Source organism: Lepidochelys olivacea (assembly GCF_965140295.1).
Source record: "Lepidochelys olivacea isolate rLepOli2 genome assembly, chromosome: 3".
NCBI lineage: Eukaryota > Metazoa > Chordata > Testudines > Cheloniidae > Lepidochelys > Lepidochelys olivacea.
Window position 1 is genome coordinate 122528711 of NC_140413.1, and position 21961 is coordinate 122550671.

General features: G+C 42.8%; 1 protein-coding gene across 4 annotated transcripts in view; it reads right to left on the reverse strand.

The window, feature by feature from the left end:
• The window catches only part of AGPAT4 (1-acylglycerol-3-phosphate O-acyltransferase 4), a 125922-nt gene that overhangs the window by 49958 nt on the left and 54003 nt on the right, over positions 1–21961 (reverse strand). For 3 of the 4 annotated variants that reach the window (XM_084624138.1, XM_084624139.1, XM_084624140.1), the window contains one exon: positions 7772–7941. In XM_084624138.1, coding sequence (XP_084480264.1) covers positions 7772–7941 — 170 coding nt within the window. Of the gene's footprint in view, positions 1–7771; positions 7942–8677; positions 8769–21961 lie in introns of all 4 variants that reach the window. The other variant, XM_084624141.1, reaches the window with a different exon arrangement.

The window sequence follows — 21961 nt, forward strand, 5'->3', positions numbered from 1 at the left end:
GAATGATGGTTTAAAAGTATTTAAGTGAATATCTATGCTAGAGATAAGGAACGTATGCAGAGGCAATTTGGACACTTGAATTCTGCCCAGTATGCGAATACTCAAGGCAATATTGGATTTGTTTCTTGTTTTCTTCTGCCAACGGCTTCCCCCAAAACTTCGTTTTCGCACTGAAGCGGATAATCTCTCTTAGATGCATATGAAGAGAAACTAAAGCATCTTATGCTATTTTGTGCCAGAAGTCTGCATTAAGTGTAGAAGGAACTCTCTAATTACAGAGAACTAACTACAGGAAGGAAGCTTTTCAATGAGATACATTAGCAAGACTGTTCTCGTGTGGGAGGAATAAATTAGACTTGTAATAGACAAATTATCCCCTCCTTTCTCCCAGTATATAGAACTAGAACCTGCTCTGTGCATATATAACATGCAGAAGAATGGAGGAAAGCATGCATCCACAGAATTTACTTTATCCCATTATCGCTCCTTTTAATGAACTGTTTCTTTGTAACATACTAATCCTCTTCTGTAGCCTTTAAATTTCACCTTCCCTGCAAGAGAAATTCCATTGACCACCACCGGGTGACTGCACATAAGATATTGCCTTCCTGCAGAAAAGGAGGGATTTTAAGGCTCCAGAACTATATTACAATCGCATATGTGATTACCAGGATGCCTGCAGGGATTAAAGCTGGATGATAACAGAAAGGATATATTTCTTCATATACTCAATCCAGCTCGGAAATGAATTAGCTTTGGTTGTGTATGCACTTGTATGTTTAGTTACAAACACCTGTGTGATCAAGTTCCACTTGTATGAATGGCTGCAGAAAGCAAATTTCAATTTTACATATACATGAGTAACCACAACAACTGAATTTTAGATTTGTGCAAGCGTTTGCATACTTATCCACTTAAAGAAAACCCCTCGTTACTTATCTGTGTAGTCCCAGCTAGCTAACCAACACAGCTTAAACCGTGAACACCACATACTGACAGAAAACTAAACCACTTAAAGAGCCAACAACAATTTGTTTCATAACTTCAAACTGCTAGTAGCAAATAGGCTAAATCTGACTGATAAATTATTTGCTGTGAAATGTTTTGATGATCTGATTGTTGTGCTGTTGTGACCTGCACTGGATGTGCCATGTTTGTCTTTCTTCCACAGGACAGAAGCGACTTTGTCTGTACAAAGTGCAAGCTGGTCTCCATATTGGAAGAGAAGATTGAAGGTCTGGAGCAACAGATAACGACCCTGCGTTGCAAACGAGAAACTGAGGATTTTCTGGACAAAACTCAGGATAGCTTCTAGGGGCACAAAGCTCTACAGATATAGAGCAGGTTGCACAGAGGAGCCAAGAGGCCAGTGAAGAAGCTTGGCAACATGTTACCTCCAGAAGAGGTAAGCGGAATGTCCGGGTTCCAGTAACACAGACACAGGTAACTAACCGCTTTCATGTTCTCTCTACAGGTATCGTTGCGGAGAGTGGACCAGATGATATGTCTGGGGCGAGAAAGCAGAAGGAGACTCCGCTGGTTGGAAGGCATGAGATGCGATGTCCTGAGGTTGGGGGTTCCACGACCACCACTCCCAAGAGGAGAAGGCAGGTGGTGGTGGTCGGGGACTCTCTCCTCCGGGGGACTGAGTCATCTATCTGCCGCCCTGACCGGGAAAACCGAGAAGTCTGCTGCTTGCCAGGGGCTAAGATTCGCGATGTGACGGAGAGACTGCCGAGACTCATCAAGCCCTCGGATCGCTACCCCTTCCTGCTTCTCCACGTGGGCACCAATGATACTGCCAAGAATGTTCTTGAGCGGATCACTGCGGACTATGTGGCTCTAGGAAGAAGGATAAAGGAGTTGGAGGCGCAAGTGGTGTTCTCGTCCATCCTCCCCGTGGAAGGAAAAGGCCTAGGTAGGGAGCGTCGAATCGTGGAAGTCAATGAATGGCTACGCAGGTGGTGTCAGAGAGAAGGCTTTGGTTTCTTTGACCATGGGATGGTGTTCCAAGAAGGAGGAGTGCTGGGCAGAGACGGGCTCCATCTTACAAAGAGAGGGAAGAGCATCTTTGCCAGCAGGCTGGCTAACCTAGTGAGGAGGGCTTTAAACTAGGTTCACCGGGGGAAGGAGACCAAAGCCCTGAGGTAAGTGGGAAAGCGGGATACCGGGAGGAAGCACAGGCAGGAATGTCTGTGAGGGGAGGGCTCGTGCCTCATACTGGGAATGAGGGGCGATCGACAGGTTATCTCAAGTGCTTATATACAAATGCACAAAGCCTTGGAAACAAGCAGGGAGAACTGGAGGTCCTGGTGATGTCAAGGAACTATGACGTGATCGGAATAACAGAGACTTGGTGGGATAACTCACATGACTGGAGTACTGTCATGGATGGTTATAAACTGTTCAGGAAGGACAGGCAGGGCAGAAAAAGTGGGGGAGTAGCACTGTATGTAAGGGAGCAGTATGACTGCTCAGAGCTCCGGTACGAAACTGCAGAAAAACCTAAGTGTCTCTGGATTAAGTTTAGAAGTGTGTGCAACAAGAGTGATGTAGTGGTGGGAGTCTGCTATAGACCACCGGACCAGGGGGATGAGGTAGATGAGGCTTTCTTCCGGCAGCTCACAGAAGCTACTAGATCGCATGCCCTGATTCTCATGGGTGACTTTAATTTTCCTGATATCTGCTGGGAGAGCAATACAGCGGTGCATAGACAATCCAGGAAGTTTTTGGAAAGCGTAGGGGACAATTTCCTGGCGCAAGTGCTAGAGGAGCCAACTAGGGGGGGCGCTTTTCTTGACCTGCTGCTCACAAACCGGGTAGAATTAGTGGGGGAAGTAAAAGTGGATGGGAATCTGGGAGGCAGTGACCATGAGTTGGTTGAGTTCAGGATCCTGACGCAGGGAAGAAAGGTAAGCAGCAGGATACGGACCCTGGACTTCAGGAAAGCAGACTTCGACTCCCTCAGGGAACGGATGGCCAGGATCCCCTGGGGGACTAACTTGAAGGGGAAAGGAGTCCAGGAGAGCTGGCTGTATTTCAAGGAATCCCTGTTGAGGTTACAGGGACAAACCATCCCGATGAGTCGAAAGAATAGTAAATATGGCAGGCGACCAGCTTGGCTTAATGGTGAAATCCTAGCGGATCTTAAACATAAACAAGAAGCTTACAAGAAGTGGAAGGTTGGACATATGACCAGGGAAGAGTATAAAAATATTGCTCGGGCATGTAGGAATGATATCAGGAGGGCCAAATCGCACCTGGAGCTGCAGCTAGCCAGAGATGTCAAGAGTAACAAGAAGGGTTTCTTCAGGTATGTTGGCAACAAGAAGAAAGCCAAGGAATGTGTGGGCCCCTTACTGAATGAGGGAGGCAACCTAGTGACAGAGGATGTGGAAAAAGCTAATGTACTCAATGCTTTTTTTGCCTCTGTTTTCACTAACAAGGTCAGCTCCCAGACTGCTACGCTGGGCATCACAAAATGGGGAAGAGATGGCCAGCCCTCTGTGGAGATAGAGGTGGTTAGGGACTATTTAGAAAAGCTGGACGTGCACAAGTCCATGGGGCCGGACGAGTTGCATCCGAGAGTGCTGAAGGAATTGGCGGCTGTGATTGCAGAGCCATTGGCCATTATCTTTGAAAACTCGTGGCGAACCGGGGAAGTCCCGGATGACTGGAAAAAGGCTAATGTAGTGCCAATCTTTAAAAAAGGGAAGAAGGAGGATCCTGGGAACTACAGGCCAGTCAGCCTCACCTCAGTCCCCGGAAAAATCATGGAGCAGGTCCTCAAAGAATCAATCCTGAAGCACTTACATGAGAGGAAAGTGATCAGGAACAGTCAGCATGGATTCACCAAGGGAAGGTCATGCCTGACTAATCTAATCGCCTTTTATGATGAGATTACTGGTTCTGTGGATGAAGGGAAAGCAGTGGATGTATTGTTTCTTGACTTTAGCAAAGCTTTTGACACTGTCTCCCACAGTATTCTTGTCAGCAAGTTAAGGAAGTATGGGCTGGATGAATGCACTACAAGGTGGGTAGAAAGCTGGCTAGATTGTCGGGCTCAACGGGTAGTGATCAATGGCTCCATGTCTAGTTGGCAGCCGGTATCAAGTGGAGTGCCCCAAGGGTCGGTCCTGGGGCCGGTTTTGTTCAATATCTTCATAAATGATCTGAAGGATGGTGTGGATTGCACTCTCAGCAAATTTGCGGATGATACTAAACTGGGAGGAGCGGTAGATACGCTGGAGGGGAGGGATAGGATACAGAAGGACCTAGACAAATTGGAGGATTGGGCCAAAAGAAATCTGATGAGGTTCAATAAGGATAAGTGCAGGGTCCTGCACTTAGGACGGAAGAACCCAATGCACAGCTACAGACTAGGGACCGAATGGCTAGGCAGCAGTTCTGCGGAAAAGGACCTAGGGGTGATAGTGGACGAGAAGCTGGATATGAGTCAGCAGTGTGCCCTTGTTGCCAAGAAGGCCAATGGCATTTTGGGATGTATAAGTAGGGGCATAGCGAGCAGATCGAGGGACGTGATCGTTCCCCTCTATTCGACATTGGTGAGGCCTCATCTGGAGTACTGTGTCCAGTTTTGGGCCCCACACTTCAAGAAGGATGTGGATAAATTGGAGAGAGTCCAGCGAAGGGCAACAAAAATGATTAGGGGACTGGAACACATGAGTTATGAGGAGAGGCTGAGGGAGCTGGGATTGTTTAGCCTGCAGAAGAGAAGAATGAGGGGGGATTTGATAGCTGCTTTCAACTACCTGAAAGGGGGTTCCAAAGAGGATGGCTCTAGACTGTTCTCAATGGTAGCAGATGACAGAACGAGGAGTAATGGTCTCAAGTTGCAGTGGGGGAGGTTTAGATTGGATATTAGGAAAAACTTTTTCACTAAGAGGGTGGTGAAACACTGGAATGCGTTACCTAGGGAGGTGGTAGAATCTCCTTCCTTAGAGGTTTTTAAGGTCAGGCTTGACAAAGCCCTGGCTGGGATGATTTAACTGGGAATTGGTCCTGCTTTGAGCAGGGGGTTGGACTAGATGACCTTCTGGGGTCCCTTCCAACCCTGATATTCTATGATTCTATGATTTGGGAGTGCTCTGTTTTTGAAATATATTTCCCCAAATCTAAAACAATCTGAGGGTACTAGAATGGACTTGAGGGGGCATTTCCTTAGCTCCCACAGCAGTCCTCATAGAACCTTAAGTATGTTTAATTTATAAGGCTTTACTTTCCTGAATTCAGTAATTCTTCAAAGTTAATGCTGCAATCATATTTTCTCTCTCTCTCTCTCTCACACACACACACACACACACACACACACAGAGATCTGAGTGACAAAACTTGCACAAACTTGCTTGCACGAATCCCACTTTTATTTCCTGAATTCGCTTTTATAAATAATGCTCAAAAAATGAGCAATTAACATTCATGTGAGACATGGGTCGCTACTGGACAGTGACCTGGTAACACAAAAAAGTACCTAGCCCCATGTCTGAGTCTAGGATTATGCTCAATGCCTTTGAAAGTCATCACAACTGTTCAAAAAGTAATTTCCTCATGTTTCATTTTTATTGCCATGTGCAGAGATTTAGAACAATTAACCAGGGCTAAGAAGAATTATCTGACTCATCTGCACTCCATAGGGTGTTGTTTTTTTTAAAATAAGAAAATTAAAATTAAATTAATTTAAAATGATGGTTCTGTACCGAAGAATTTTCTCCCAGTTGATCAACCTCAATAAAATTATGACTACCCACCCCTTTTTGAAATATATTCATTTTGCAGCCAATATTATGAATTGCTCAATGGATAATGTACACCAGTCCAAACTTGATGCTTTGCTGAGGCAGACAGTCCACTGGCATTCGGAGTACACCACCATCACCACATATTATACAAAAAGAAAAGGAGGACTGTGGTACCTTAGAGACTAACAAATTTATTTGAGCATAAGCTTTTGTGAGCTACAGCTCACTTCATCGGATGCATTCAGTGGAAAATACAGTGGGGAGATTTATATACACAGAGAACATGAAACCCATTGTCACCTAGCAGGCCAGTGTCAGAGCCAGAAATAGAGCCCAGATCTCCTGAGTTCCAATCAATAGGGGTAGAAATGCCTTATCTCCACTGTTTCGCAGATATTTATCTGTTAAATTGTTCTAACCTTTTCTTTTCATTTTTTTTTAAGGTTCCCTGTACTATATATATATATATATATATATATATATATATATATAAGTGACAGTTTTCTTCTACGGTTTCTTACATCCATTACCTTCCTTGAGAACACAGCAAGTCCCAAGCATGATGAAAAGGTTATAAAAAACTCTTCCAGAGCAGCAAGAAGCTTATAGCTGATTCAGTAAAATGCACAGTCTGAGGAGTTTTGGTAATAATTTTCCCCATTTTTTCCTGCCTCTGAGTGTGACAAGGGCATTTTTATTATTAGGTCCCTTTATCATAATTTTACAAGATTTGTGCTGTTGCTTGTAAAGCCCCACAGAGGCTCAGAACATAGGGAATAACACTGAGGTGAGAAAATATGGAAACCCCATCTCCCATACTCCAGCACAAAGGAAATGTCAGACGAACACTAGTCCATTCTAGTGTCGAGGTTTGGACAGTGGTCAGTAGCAAATGCTTAAGAGGAGGATATAAGATAAATGTAATGGACTACTGTAACATGCTTATGGGAGGCAGAGGGTGAGGGGAGATAGATGCTATCTTCCTAACCCCTAGCTGTTAGGGTACATCTTCACTGCAGAGTTAACTCAGTTTCTGACTCAGATGTTGCCCTTAATCTCCTCCCACCACAAACAAACCAAATGCTCTCTGAATTTGGAGAGGTTTTCTGTTTGGGCTAGCTGGCCATCTTGGACTGTAGGCTAAACACTGAATCGGGGTTTCACTCATGCTGGTAACCCACCCACTTTGCAGTGAGGACGCAAGCTAAATGTCTCAAATGCCAATAGTCCTCCAGCGTCTTCCCACAATGCCCTTGTGTGTGTTCAGGACAGACAAAATCTCCTACAATTCACTGGGGAAGAATTGCAGAGCACTTCAGTTTACATCAACACAAAGAACCATGGGAACTGCCCCCCAAAATCCTAGTGAATGACAGGGGAGTGCAGCACCAGTGAGGACACTTTTGAGGATGGCTTTGCAGTGAAGCTGCTCACATCCAGGTGAAGCTAAGCTGACCCAGACTCATGTGCTGACCACTCAAGTTAATTCTGCAGTGAAGACATACTTTAAGTGGTTGGCTTCTGGCCTGAATCACGAAGGTTAATATCCCATGTAGTAATAATTGTGGATATCTTAACCATATAAAAATGTTTAGTCTTTTTAAAAATCTTACTGAATCGTTGAGCTCAATGAAATATGGTAGCAATGAGTTCTACAGATTAAGTTCTACATTAAAAATATTTCCTTTTATTAGTTTAAACAGTGCCTTTTTTTGGATGCTTAAGTGACCCGCTCCACACCATTCATTCATTCTTCTGTATACCATCATCATATCACCTTTTATTCATCTTTCCTCTGGATAGTCCTAACCCGGTCAATCTCTCCTCCAATGGAAATCTTTCCAAACTAGGAAAGACAGCAAGATGGAGGGGGAAAAACACTAAGATCAAGTAATGCCTGAAAAGAGCTGTATGAAATTTGCACACAAATCTGGTTATTTACTAAAATATGAATGTTTTCTGTACAAGTTAAAGGTGAAATTTAATTGGTTTAAATGCTAATCAGAACTCACCCCTAAAACCCCAAATCTTTCACAAAAGTTCCAACCACAGAGAAAGTCGATTTCATAGTTGTGATTAAGGATTACGATGGCATTCTCTTTCCCGTACTTGTGGTAATTCTCTGGGTCAGTGTAGAGGGTGCAATCAGTGCCTGACCACCATTCCAGCAACATCACCATCTCTGGAACAAACAACAAATAATAAATGAATATATAAATTACATGTGCACTCACAAATCACTTACGCGCCGAAAGCATCACTTGCCTTTTACGGGATGTAGCAAAAGAAATCACTGCAGCTCATCTAGGTTGAATCTGCAAATATCAGTCACACACTCATGCAGTTGGGCAGAGAGTGGGGGTACAGGGTTCGATGGAAGATAAGTAGAACAACACTTTCTACAGTGCCCAAGTTCTTTTAAAAAAAGCTTTTGAAAGGAACGCAGGAATCTGCTTCCATTTTGTGGGAGATCTTGCCAGCACTCTAGCAACTCTGAAGGCTGAGGTTAACCAACAACCTATAGTTAGGCTTGGAAGGATTAGATTTTTTATCGGTAAATGCCAGTAAATGTCAATTTCACTGTACACACACAACCCAATTAAAAAAACAACATTTCCATCAATAACAAAATTTACAGATATGCAAAGAAAAATGCTGCTGGAGAACTTAACAGCTTGATTTAAGGATATTTACTTTGTATATTTTGACATGTAATTTGACAATTTGCACTTTAATGGTTATAAAGCTTTAACTTTTTGAATCTCAAATATCTACTGTCATTAAATATCGTCTAAACCAGTTATCATCTGACCCTCCCCTCCAATAATTTCCCACAACTGTAAAAATTTAAATATTACCCATCAAAATTGTAAACAAAAATAAAAATAAAAAAATAAATCACATTTGGCCAAGTCTACCTATAGCACATAGGGCCTGATCTCAGCCGCCTTCTGGGGGTGTTCAGAATCTTGCTAGATCAGGCTCAGACTCTAGGGCTCTTAATCTCATCTGCAATATGAAAAAATATAATTGCATATTCAATTATTTTGTACTAGGGTGTTCATAAGGTACCATCCATTATTACCACTCATGATAACCACCTCCTGACCCTCTGCCTCTTCAGATACGAAGAAGAGAAGGATGAATACCCACTCCCCAGATCATATCCCTATAAATACACAACAGTAGTTTGTCTGGTAACAGGTGACTTCTGTATACTCACCAAGAGGTTTATCCTCCTGGTCAGGCAGCCAAATCAAGAGTGCTGGGCAGAGAGGCAGACAGGTGGGATCAAAGCCACAATGTTTTCCCCTTGGGTTAATATGGGCACTTGAGGCCCAGCCCAAAAGACTGATGTGAGTGAAATGAGCAGTGACTATTGTCACTGCAAGCACTCGTCCAAACCAGGCGGCAGTAGCAGCATTGACCCCACTCTCTGCTGGGCCAGAGCACCCACTCTGAATATGGCCCTTCCTACTGCTGACAGACAGGAGGCACTCCTTCCAACAGGGCTTTAATACTGAGGAGGGAGGGGCCAGTCAGCTATTATGTTAGCAGCTGCACGTCAAGTATGTTACACACTGGAACAGCTGTCAGTTGGGAAGGCTCATTCTATGGCAGGGTGCCCATTTCATAGAACCACACTCTGTTGCCAGCTTTGTCTAAGGCTGCACACTTTGCTACTCAAACAGCAGCTTTCTCAGAAGACCCCGCTCCATGTAATTGGATCAGAATTAGGGACCCAATCCACCTTCTGCTGTACTAAATGGAAAGGCTCCCTTTGGATTTGATGGGAGTTGGATCAGGCCCTAGATGGACAAGTCAATAGCATGGGATGGTGTAAATGAAGGGAAATGATGAGGAAGTGAAATTTAAATGGACACTGTCCGTTTATAAATCATTTATTTGAAAAAAAATCCTTTCCTACTTCACTAACATATGTTATTAAAACAAAAAAAAGTAATTGTTTAATTGGTTATTCCCCACTTACGATATTTGTTTACTTTCTGAACTTCTCTCAGCCTGGACGATGAAAATAGATGAGTCAATTTCACTTTGGTTTACAGTTAGTTACTCCGGTGCCCATGGAGAGGCCTAACCCTACAATGTTTGGGTTGCAAACTCTTTGTGGAAATGTTTAAGTGAAAACAATTGGTTTCATTCTCAAGAAGAACACTTCTATTAGGAGCAGGTTTTGAAACCACATTAAACTAAAGCAGTTTAAGTGTGATTTAAAGTGAAGTACGTTCATCTTAAGGATTTGCACTGGTACAAATGAAGTCATTTTATATCAATTTAGTGACACTAGTGCGAGTTTTCTACTATCGGCCTATGGTAAAATTTTCAAAAACACCTGAATCCCGTTTTGAAGAGTGCCTAAGTTCCACTGACTTCCAATGAGACAGACTCATTAGTGCTTAATTTACTTTTGATAATGGGATTTAGGTACTTCTGAAAATTTTACTCCTGGCCTCAGAGTGCATAGGTAAAGATGTAGTTAGAGAAAGAGGGTCATAGTCAGAGGCATGGGAAATGTCAATTCAACCCCATTACATGAATTTAGACACCTTTACATTTGGGGCTTGTCTATATGATGCCAAAGTACACTAGAGGTGTGAGATTTTTAAACCACACAAACATGCTGGGCTTTACCTGCCCTGCACAGACCCTGCTGGCACGCTATAAAAGGTACCTAGTTCACATCAACACAGATTACAACATCAACACAATGAGTGAGTTGGGCTGATCATCATATACACATCTGCTTGGAATTCGGCCCAGAGACAAATACTGGCATTGCTTTCATACACTTGCAAGCATCCAAAGTGAAGACTAGAGTTTGGCTGTAAATAAAAGGGACAGCTATTTGCTTCTAGGTTGCTTCCATCTATTAGTCCAACGTTGCTTGCACTGAAGTCATTGCAGTGTTGCCTACTATCAGTTGTATCATGGGTCTCAATATCTGGTGTTCTGTTTTAAGTCCAAGATGCTGGATTCACAAGATTGCATGAGAATCTTGACATTCATTGATAAAAGTTTCTAGCTCTCCTGGGTGTGGAAAAAAAGCTTGAAAATGTGACCTGAGTGCACCCTAACGTCTCAGAAACTAGAAGGCAAATAAAAACCCCAACATTTATCTATTTTTATAGTTTCATTTTTGAGTGCTTGGTACTGGCAACACAAAGACAAAACCCTTGTTGACTTCAGTGAGAGCTAGATTAGGTCCCGTGTTGGTGTTTTTTCTCAGGGACAGATGCTAGAGCTAAGAACGCTTGCCAAGAACAGTGTGGAGTGGTTGTCTTGGAAACAAAGGAGAAAAATTGGATCAATTAAAAAAATTAATTAAAACCACACTTGTATACAATAAGAACACAAGAATGACCATACTGGGTCAGACCAATAATCCATCTAGCCCAGTATCCTGTCTTCTGACAGAGGCTAATGCCAGGTGCTTCAGCGGAAATGAACAGAACAGGACACTTTATCGAGCGATCCATCCCTGTCGTCCAGTCCCACCTTCAGGCAAAAATTGGAGCCAGGCCAGCCTTTGAAACACTTGAAATCTTTTTAGTTTAGTTTTCTAAACCAAGACAACTGGGAATAGCCAAGAACAAATATATTCCTTTTTTCAGTAATCCTTTGGTCATTAATTGCCTGAAACTTTGGGATGACATCGTTCTGGGGGGAGAAAGGCCACGTTGTACGTGCTAATGTTAAACTCAGATTAATAGGATCCTCCATCCAGACAGCAGTATCTTAACATGGTAAGACTAGTTAGTGTCTTATACAGTTTACTAGTGACTTCCCAGTGTTTCCTGCTTACTCATAATCACAGCAAATAACTATTTCTCTGTCAGAAAAGGACAAGGAAACGTCCTGCTAACTTTTGTTGCAATGGTTAGAGGTGGCGGTTATCATTGCAGGGTGGGTCTGAGCCATGTTAATGAAAAAATGCTTCTAAATGTCACTGTTTCGGAAAGCATCAGTTTCTAACAAGGACCAAAGTATTTCATTTGAGAGAGAATGCTATGAAGATACACAAATGAGTAAAATAAATGCGGTTAAGCCTCCAGAAATGATCCGCTAAGAAATTCCCTATAAGAAACAATCCTTTATTATAATTTGAAATCCTACATCTCCTGTAGTTTACATTTTTCTATTAGCTTTTTCCTCAAATTAAAAAAAAAAACATTTAAAAAAGTACCGAAACTAAAGCCTGAGTAATTTTTGATAGCATCTCTAAGACTATGTAGCAGGGGCAGAACAATAAGGATCACAGAGAGGAAGGAAATTTGTGTGTGTGTGGGGGGGGGTTGGGGTTTTGCTCAGCTTTATATACAGTTGAGGAAGGGGGGGAAAAATCTGTTAATTCATTCCCTTATCCTCTTTTGCTACCCAATTCATCACTTAAATCATTTAAGAAGTTCAAGGGAACAGATAATGGTGTACGACTTCTCCAAACAAACTGCACTTTATCTAGATGAGAACCTTTTAATGAAGGTCACCCTGTTTTATTCCAAATGTCACTTTCTCTTTTTTTTTTAAAAGAATCTGAACTGAGCTAATAATACATCAGGATGTTCATTATACAGGGTACTTCACATGCATGTAGCATTTTAATTACATGTTTTCAACCTCAAATACATTCCATAGCAGAAAGACTCCATTTGTGCTACCTTGGTGTGACCCTGTATGATTTTTCCTGAGAAAATACTGCAGGATTAAACCTTTTGCCTCCTGTTCGCCTAGTTATTTATAATTGACATACTTGTTCAGCTGCCGCAGAAAACATGCCCCAGAGTAACACTGTATGCTTTTTTATTAAATGCAAAAAAAGCAGTCTCTGAAGTTCTTAACATTCCCCCCCCTTATTCTTCCCACTCCTTTTTTTAAATTCCTCTAGACCTTTTTCTCTTTGTGAGTGTCATGTGACACTCCCTAGTGCCAGTTTGCAATAAACTATCATGCTACCAGCTTACTCCCACAGACTGCTATAGTAATTTATTATTTGGCAACTTGCTGTGGCAGCTCAACAGAACAAGGTCATTCACACACACACACTCTGCCCACCTCCTCTGCACTGCTGCTGACCAGTGCAAATTAGCGGTAACCCTCCCCTTCAATTAAGCATTCTTTTTGCAAGTCAGCCATGCTGTAAACCACACATCAACTTTTTCTCAAGTGCACAGCTAGCGCCAATTGAAAATTTTCAGACTAAATTGTTTTACAAGGTCTTTCCAACAAAAAGTTTCTGCTTTTCACAGAAAATTTACACTTCTTAATAAAAAGAATCAAATGCCCCAAATCCAAAATATTTCAGATAGGATATGCTGCCACAGTGCCTCTCAAGAGTTTGAGTTTGTTGCTTCATGTCCCCATTCTGCTCTATAGGCTGGGGTCCCCCCCGACTACATCTCCCATGATGCACCACCTTCCCTCCACAAAAGGCAAGAGATGGATAGGTCACAGGAAATGCAGTCTGACAAGGAAGCCAGGTCTATAGAAGAAAATGGGTGTATGAAGCATCCAAACTACAACTCCCATGAGGCATCATGGTAGCATTTCAGAATAGAAATATGCCAAATTTTGATTTCTTTAAACCGAAAAGTTGAAATTTTCTACTGAAATACCCATCTCTGATCTTCATTTTTCCTTTTGTTCTTTGGAAACCCTTTACGTTCCCTAGGCTTTATTCTCTGTTGTTCTTCCCCTGCACAGTCAATCACTTACACCAGTACAAAGCAAGCGTAATAGGATTTTGGAGCATTTTGCACCCACTGTGCACTAGGGTAAGTGACTATAAAATATGTAAGGCAACAGAGAATCAGGCCCGCTACATATTATCTTATAAAATTATACCAGTGCTGCAGTCAGTGTCCCTGTAATGCTTTTAGAGTTCTAGTTGTGCTCACAACTTAAAAACTTACAGGGGGTTGGACTAGATGACCTCCTGAGGTCCCTTCCAACCCTGATATTCTATGATTCGATGAATTATTTTAAAATTTGATATTTAATTTTGTGTAAGTGATATACATGTCCCCTGAGCCAACTCCAAAAACTCTTCATCCTTTAGCCGGTGTTCATATAAAGAATACCACACCTGTTAATAAATATAACCAATCAAATTCATTCAGGGCTGAATCCTGCAGTTTTTACTGAATCAAGCAGTCAGTCTGATTTCAGAGAGCCACTGTTTGGTGACAGAGGCGAACTGACAACTGCACATTGGAGTTTGTAATTTTAAATAATTGGTTATATGTATGTATGTATGTATGTATATATATATATATATATACACACACACACACACCGTGTGTGTGTGCACGTGTGTATATATAGAGATAGACAGACAGATATAGATACATGTTTTTTATTACACTAAATTACAGTAAAATAAATAGCACTGACTATGTAAATAGGACTACACAATTGAGCCCAAAGTATATTCAACATTTTATAAAACTGAACCTCTCTCAAATTCAATATGCTTGTATTTGTATCTAAAATTCCTCCAATGACTGAAATGTAGATGTTTACTATGCGGTGATCTCAGATTAACCTAATATCTACTTCACTTACTCTTTCTTCATTGGACAAAATTAAACCTGAAATATTATTCCTCATAGTTGTCTCTAACACATATTGTTATAAACATCCTCTTCCAACAAACAGCTTCTGTAAAACCCTTGTGCTTTTTTCCACTCAGTGCCTGAATACTCCAATTGATCTTTGCAAAATTCAAATTTCCAGCTTTCACTGTGGTTCCTAACCTAAAACGTTCCCACCTCCACCCTGACATGAACAGCAAAGGAAGGAAGGAGAAAAGGTAGAAAAAAGAAGAAAAGAAAAGAAATCCCTTTGTCTCTGGGGAAGGAGGAAGGAAATCAGAACACAAGAGGATCTTTACACTATGCTCGTGATAATCTTTGCAAAATTCTGATAGTAGAGTGACAAGCATGACATTCATGACAGACAGATGCTATTTCCGTTTTCTCTAGCACTTCATTGCACTGATCCAAAGGGTAGTAACTAATTTGTATAAAGATTCTTGGCCCCTTGACCTGTAGTATTTCAATCCTACCCAGCTCACATTCCTACATTTTTTAAAAGTCTCCAGGACAGCTTTACCCAGAACTAATTTCACTTAATTTTTTTAAAGGGGTGGGGGGAAATCAGTCTATTTATGCTTGCTATTTCCTATTTCAAAGAAATGCATTTTAAAAAGATGGTCCTATTAAAATAATTTAGAACTGTATTGTATGTGTAGATTACCTTTATTAAAGACTTCTGTTCCATGAGACATGCTTGATAAGTCACAGAAATACTTACGTATTAGGTTAACCATATGAAATTGTTTTCAATAATGAAAGGGGAAAATGATGGGTATGCAATCCATCTTAGTAGCGTATTCAACTTTTAAAAATGTTATAATTGCAGATTTTGCAAACACATGGCCTGTTCTAAAATTCAGCAACACTTCTTTCCTTTACATAGGGCTTCATTTAATCTAACATGAGTATTAAGAAGGCACCCAGAAAGAGGACAGTTTTAATTTGGTTTTTCCATGGGTTTGTTGCTAAAGCAGAAGTTACCACACACTTACACTGCAACAAAAATTAAAAACAAGGCAAAACTAGCAGACAATGCTGTAGCAAGAGCCATTCATAAAGCCTAGTACTATGTTAATTCCTCAGGATATGAATACATGGCACAGAAAACAGGGAAGGAGATTCCACACCATAGGATCAGCAATAAGAATATGAAGGCAGCCCTGGGTTCCAGGCTCTAAGGTTGTGCTTATGTACATTAATAATTAGAGCTGAGCTGGAATGGGATTTCTGTTCCACGAAAACGTCGGAGATTTTTGAAAAAGATTTTGTTCCATAGCAGAATGGAGAGAAAGGCTACAACTACATTGCACATCATTGGTGGTGACTTATAGGCTACACGTAGCTGCACGCCGCAGTGGAAAGCAGGCTGTGTGGGGAAAGGCTCCAGCAGCAGCACATGACGCTACTAAAAACAGCAGTATAGATGGGGAAAGCACTGCTTGGGCATGTACAGAGCTATGTAGAGTACATATCCACAGAGTTCAGGCATGTCTTTACTCACCTAAGCAGTGTCTCACTGTGTACCCTGGTATTCATACCCATGCTAGGGGTGTGTAGCATACATACTCTACATGCCGCCGTATAGAGTGTGCAGTGTAGACATACTGAAAGAGTCTCTGAATGCTAGGGAAGCTGCTAGGGGAGCCCACCAACCTACCTTCCAGGAGAGTAGCCCAGGGATCCTGCTGGGTGGGGAAACAGCCACCCAGCCACAGTCAGAATCCATTCCTTTTATGCTGTCTGAGTGGTACATGGGACCCAATGTAACAGAGAATCTGGTCCTGATCTTCAACCAGGATAAATCAGCATAGCTCTACTGACGCCAATGGACTTACACCAGCTGAGGAGCTGACCCGGTTTCATATTTTGGGCTCTTATTTTTTTGAGAACCAGTTTTAAAAACAGACAGAAAACTGTTCTCTCTCTCTGTGTGAGGTTAAGATTCTTGTTGATACTGTGACTGCTTCAAGCTGGTGGCTCATATTTTTACTCTAAAAACATAAACTGGATTCCTAGAAGTAATACACACTGGGTCAGCGACGAAGACCTTTGAAATGAGATAAATAGGCATTGCCTGAGGTCCACACTCCAAAGGGACTGCTAAATAGGATGTGCAGAAAAATATGCGCAAAGAAACAGAGTTGATCTCAAGGCCTAAAAGTAGGTAGCACAGAAAGGGGCACAAGCGGTAACTGAAGAGAAAATTAATTAAGGAGTTCCTCTTTCAAGTGGTCATCTTTGTTTTACTTGTCTCTTTCCATAAGAGATAGTGACACCTCATGAAATACTGAGAATAACATGGTTACTTTCAGAGAAATACCCACGTACAATTCTAGAGTTTGTTCTCTGTAGATTCCACCCTTCCCCCACCCAAGTTTTATTTAAAATTTTACATGGGACATTGAAAACAAGTTACTTGGGACCCATCATCTGTGGGCAGAACGGAAAAGAAAACCCAGAAGATCCAAGTGGTGGGAGGGTAGGATGGTGAAGTGCTGCTTCTGTGGCATTACAGCCTCCTTTCTCTGATTCTGTAGAAGACGTTCAAAGCGGTTTGATCTGAAGCAGTATCCCCACCACTCCCTCTTGATTTTAGCAGATAAAGTAATGTTGACCTTTTTATTTAGCTTGACCTTTCTAACTCCTTCTCCATGCCCCTAACAATATAGAATTCCTATGTGTGTAATATACTGCACACATTTTGTGAAGGAGCAGCTACTCTGTGGCATGTGCCTTGAAAGCCAATTAGTAAGTGAAAGTTTGGGAATTATTCCACTCAATTTCTATTTGAGCTCACCCACTGTACTCAGTTCTGACACTGACTCAGAGGGCAGCTACTCTTAGAGTACCATATTGATGACACCAGGGCCAGCCCTAGACCAAATGGTGCCCCACGTGTGGAGCATCTTCGGATTGGGATTGGCATTGATGGCCCTTCTCTCACACCGCATCCACCATGAGGGAATTCAGGGCAGGATGTGAAAATAAAAACTCCGTATTTTTTGCAGGTACATAATATTTCTTATCTGCCCATTTGCACGTAGGGGAAGACAGAGGCTGGAGTCTGACAAAGAAGGTTTGCAGGTTCAAGTAGTATACTGTTAATAGGTAGGGCAATTTTTGTTGTTGAGGAGGTATGGAGAATGTCAATCAGTTTGTGTTGTTGTTTCTTAAGAGTGGCTGACTCCCTAAACATTCCACTTGAGGTGGTCAAGGAACAACTCCTGAAAGTGACAAAAATCATCAGCCACTGTGGGAGGTGGCGGCATGACTACTTCATCAGGTGAAGATGAAGGAAATGGGAGGACTGGAGATACCTCTTCATCCTGCTCTCCTTCCAGTTCCTCCCCCAGTGGTGGCTGTGGTTCTGGAGGTCGAGAGATTGTTGAGGAGGGGATTGATGGAGACCGGCGTGTATGCAGCGGTGGGGGATTACCAAATTGTGCCCTATACATGGCCCAGGGGCCCGAATATGGCCAATGGTGTGGGGGGGGGGGGGAATATATGGTTGCATCCATGGTGGGCCCTGAAAAGACTGGGTGCCCTTAAGTGCAGCAGGGTAAGGCTGGTAAGTTGATGTCAATTGTCCTAATGTTGATGGGGCAAGAGAGTTGATAGTGATGTCGATGAGGACAAGGGACTAAGGAAAGGAGGTGCTGTCCCTGTGGGAAAGCATGAAGAGCGTGTTGATTGAGAAGTGGGTGAGACTTGGGACACCTCTTGTCTGAGGAGTGGAGAATCCGGAGTGTCAGATACAGCTGTGTGAATTCCTGTGGGTGATCTCTCTTCAGTGCCTGTGTTGAGCACAGTGCCAAGCTGTGATATGGAAAAGTCAGCAGATGGTGCCAGAGAGCTTTTCGGAGCCGTACCTTTAGTAGGAGTTTGTAATCCTGCTGGAGAGTCTCTCTCGGAGCTGAGAGCTTCAGTGCTGTGTGCAGCATCGGGGCTGAGGGCTTCACTGGAGCCAGCTGTTTTGCCAGTACCAACTGCATCCTTGGTGCCAGAAATGGACCCGGAGCTGCCGAGGAGATAAAGGGCTCACTTCGGTCACCCACAACAGGAGGTGGTGCGATAACTGCTGCTTCGCCCTGGCACAGTCCTTAGACTTACTTTCAGGGGCTGAGGTTGTCAGTCTAGGAGAGTAGTTCTCAACCGGTGGCCCATAGGCCACTTAGGGCCCAATCAGCACAGAGCTGTGGCCCATGTGACATCCTCAGGGCCATACAGGTAGCATTGGGTGCAGCCCACAATGGTAAATAGGTTGAGAACCACTGGTCTAGGAGCAGCCTCATGTCTCTTGTCAGAAGCCGTTAGCACCACTGCTCTAGCCAGAGACGGCATTCCTGCAGTTTGCGCCTCAGGAGCTGAAGGAGGGACCGCTCTCTTCTTGGCATCAGCCTGGTCAGAGGATGATCTTCCCTTACTTGGACAAGGGGAGGGAGGGTCAGCAGATGACCTTTTGAGCGTGAGGGTCTCTCCGGTGACGAGTAAGCACCAGGGTCCGACGCTGGTCGCAGGGACTTTCCATAAGGAATAGTTTGAGTTTAAGGTCCCCGTCTTTCCTTGCTCTTGAGTTTAAGCCCAGAAAGCAGGAACACTTCTGGGAAACATGTCCCTCTCCCAGTCAATGGATACACCATGTGTGGCCATCCATTATAGAGAACAACACACACTTCTTAAACCCGGAGGAGCCAGGCATAAGGGTGAGGGAGTAGCTTCCCTGATGGGAATTAGGGAAAACAAAAAAAACCTAATTTTTTTTTTTTAAAAGGATGAAGGAGAAGAAAAGAAAATGAAGCGGCTAACTAACTACGAGAGGAGGAAAACAGGTAAGAGTCTATCTAAATAACAAAGTGGGCTCTGCTAACTGTTCCGTTCCACACTGCAGGTGGTAGAGAAGGAACTGAGGGTGGTGGGACTACTCAGCGCTATTTATACTACCTGCGCACAGCGCGGGGGGAGGGGAGGTGTGCATGTGCGGTCCAACGGGCACTGCTATTGGAAATCTCAGACTCCAGCCAGAAAGGCACTGCCAGACCTGCAGTGGAGCACCCCTGGGGACATCACTCAAAGCAGAACACAGTATTTGATGGCACTGCTCAGCAAGTCTCGCTGGTTGATTTTCACCCATCCAGCTACATAAAAGAGCCAATGCTACTTTCTCCTCATCTATATTATAACACAAAGGCAAGCCTCACTGGAACTTGGCAAAGAACAATCCAACCCAGAGGTTTCAGAGCACTCTCTCCTGGGGCTCCTCCTAAGATGGCAATGCGCTGCATCACTCAACCCAGAGCTGTGTGTAAAAACTTATAGCCCAAGACATGCAGAAGTTAGGGTTTCAACAGCAATGTTAACCTGACCACACGGTACATACGTGGTAGTTCCAGTTTGTGTTTTTCTGGTCACACTGTGTAGCGTAATTTATTATTGTTTAAGTCCTAAAACAGAAGCTCTCAAACATTTTCATAGTGTGGACTTATCTTAATGGAGAGATGACAGTGTTGCAGATCCCAAGTATTCAAAAAATCATAAATCAGGCCCTAAAAAGTCATGAGATTGGCATAAAAATTATGAGCTTTCAGAAAAAATATATATAAATTTTTAAATGCATTTGCCATCTGGTTTTGGAGGTTTTAGGATTCATGTTTTCAAGCATTTTTCTGCAACTATGAGTAGGGTTACGATTATGTCACAGAGGTCACGGAATCCATGACTTCCAGAGACCTCCGTGACATTTTCTGCCCTGGGGTCAGACTGCTGTCAGCAAGTAGCCCTGTAGCTCTCAGCTGCTGCTACCAGAAGCCCCCAGCAGTTTCTAGCCACTGGGCAGCAGGGGACCCCGGAGCTCCCTGGGGGTCCCCCAAAGCTCCCACTCGCTGTGGGCAGCTGGGCTCCCCACAGCTGCCCATCTGTGGTGGGCAGCAGAGGGAAGGCAGAGGGACCCTGCAGCAGCCCAGCTGCTGTAGGTGCTGGACTCTCCTCCCTCCCCGTTTTGTCAGGGATCTTTTTAGTAAAAATCACGGAATGGTCAGGGGCTCCCATGAATTTTTGTTTATCACCTGTGACCAGTCTGTGATTTTTACTAAAAATATCCATGACAAAATCTGAGCCTTAACTATGAGAGCTAGAAATTTACTCTTTTGTTTGAAATGAAAGCTGAGATTGTCACATAATGACATGACTCTTAGAGCTGGCTCTTTAAGAGAAAACAAATAAGATTTACAATAAAGTAATGAAAGTTGACAAAACAGATTGCTTTGCAGACCCACCCACGACTGCTTGGATAATAGACCCCTATTTGTGATTACACAGGGACCCTGTGGCAACTACAGTAAGTGTTCACAGGAAGATATAAGTATCAAGGCAATATTTAATGCCCCTGAGCAGCTGGAGCCAGCACCATGAGATCAGCCAGTTATCTACAAGTAATTTCACCATCCATTAGTGGACCATAGACCAGAGTTTGAAAAACTGGTCTTCTAAAGTGTACACCACAGAACAAACAAAATGTGTACTGTGGTCAAACTAATGGTGTTATTGGACCCTTAATGTTTGTATTTCCTGGTTGATGATTTTGACTGTGCAACCTTAACGCTGCAATAATAAGTTTTTGTAGTTCATTACGTTACCTACATTATTATGAGCAAAAGCCCAGGGTATCAGAGTATGCCCACATGAGATTATGTTTTCATGCCTCATGAAATGCTTCTCTAAGAATGCAATACTTATTGGCCAACACCGCATTCAACATCTCCTCCCACATGGAGCTGATATTTAAAATGCTTCATTAGTGCTTTAAAACAAAACACTCCAGGAAGTGGGAATCAGCATTTGCAAGTTTTTTTTGTTTTTTTTTTTAAACTAGCCTTTATCACCACACCTGATTTTACAAAATACTCATTGCTTTTGTGTAAAAGTAGGTTGTCCTCCTCAGCTTAATCAAAACTGAATAGAAATTAGTTTGAACAAGGGAGGAACAGTAGCTGTTCCATTTCCTAGCCATTCATTTCCCCTCTCTCCACATCTTCTGAAACCTCAAACCAAGAACACAATTTCACTGCAGCTAGTTTCTTGTCTTGCTCCCAAGTGGCGCTCAACCAGACCCTTCAGTGACTGAGGGGAAGTGATAGTTCAATTCAGCTAGGAGACAAGCATTGGGGATAGAGAGCAGAACAGAGACTAGGGATTGGTATAGAAAGCCGTCTGGAACAGAGACTGGCTATGGGAAGAGAGCGATAGTTTGATTATGGAACCGGGGGTGGGTGGGGGGGTGGCGGGGGAATAAAAGCCCAGGGAAGTCTGTAATACTACAACTTGTGGTTTGGGTTTTTGTGTGGTGGTTTAACTTTATTAATGGGTGCAATAGCAGGGGATTGCCTTGATAACCTAGAAAGTCCCTTCAAGTCCTATGTTTCTAAAAAGTATATCTAAACCAGTATAAAAACAGAGAGATTAAAAGAATCAGATTATCGCCCATTATCTGAATGTGCAATAGTGTAAGTATCTTGGAGGTGTGATTAGAGAGAGAAAAATGAAAATTATTTCTCCTCTGGAATGAATTCAGCACAGGTAAGATGTGCAGGATTG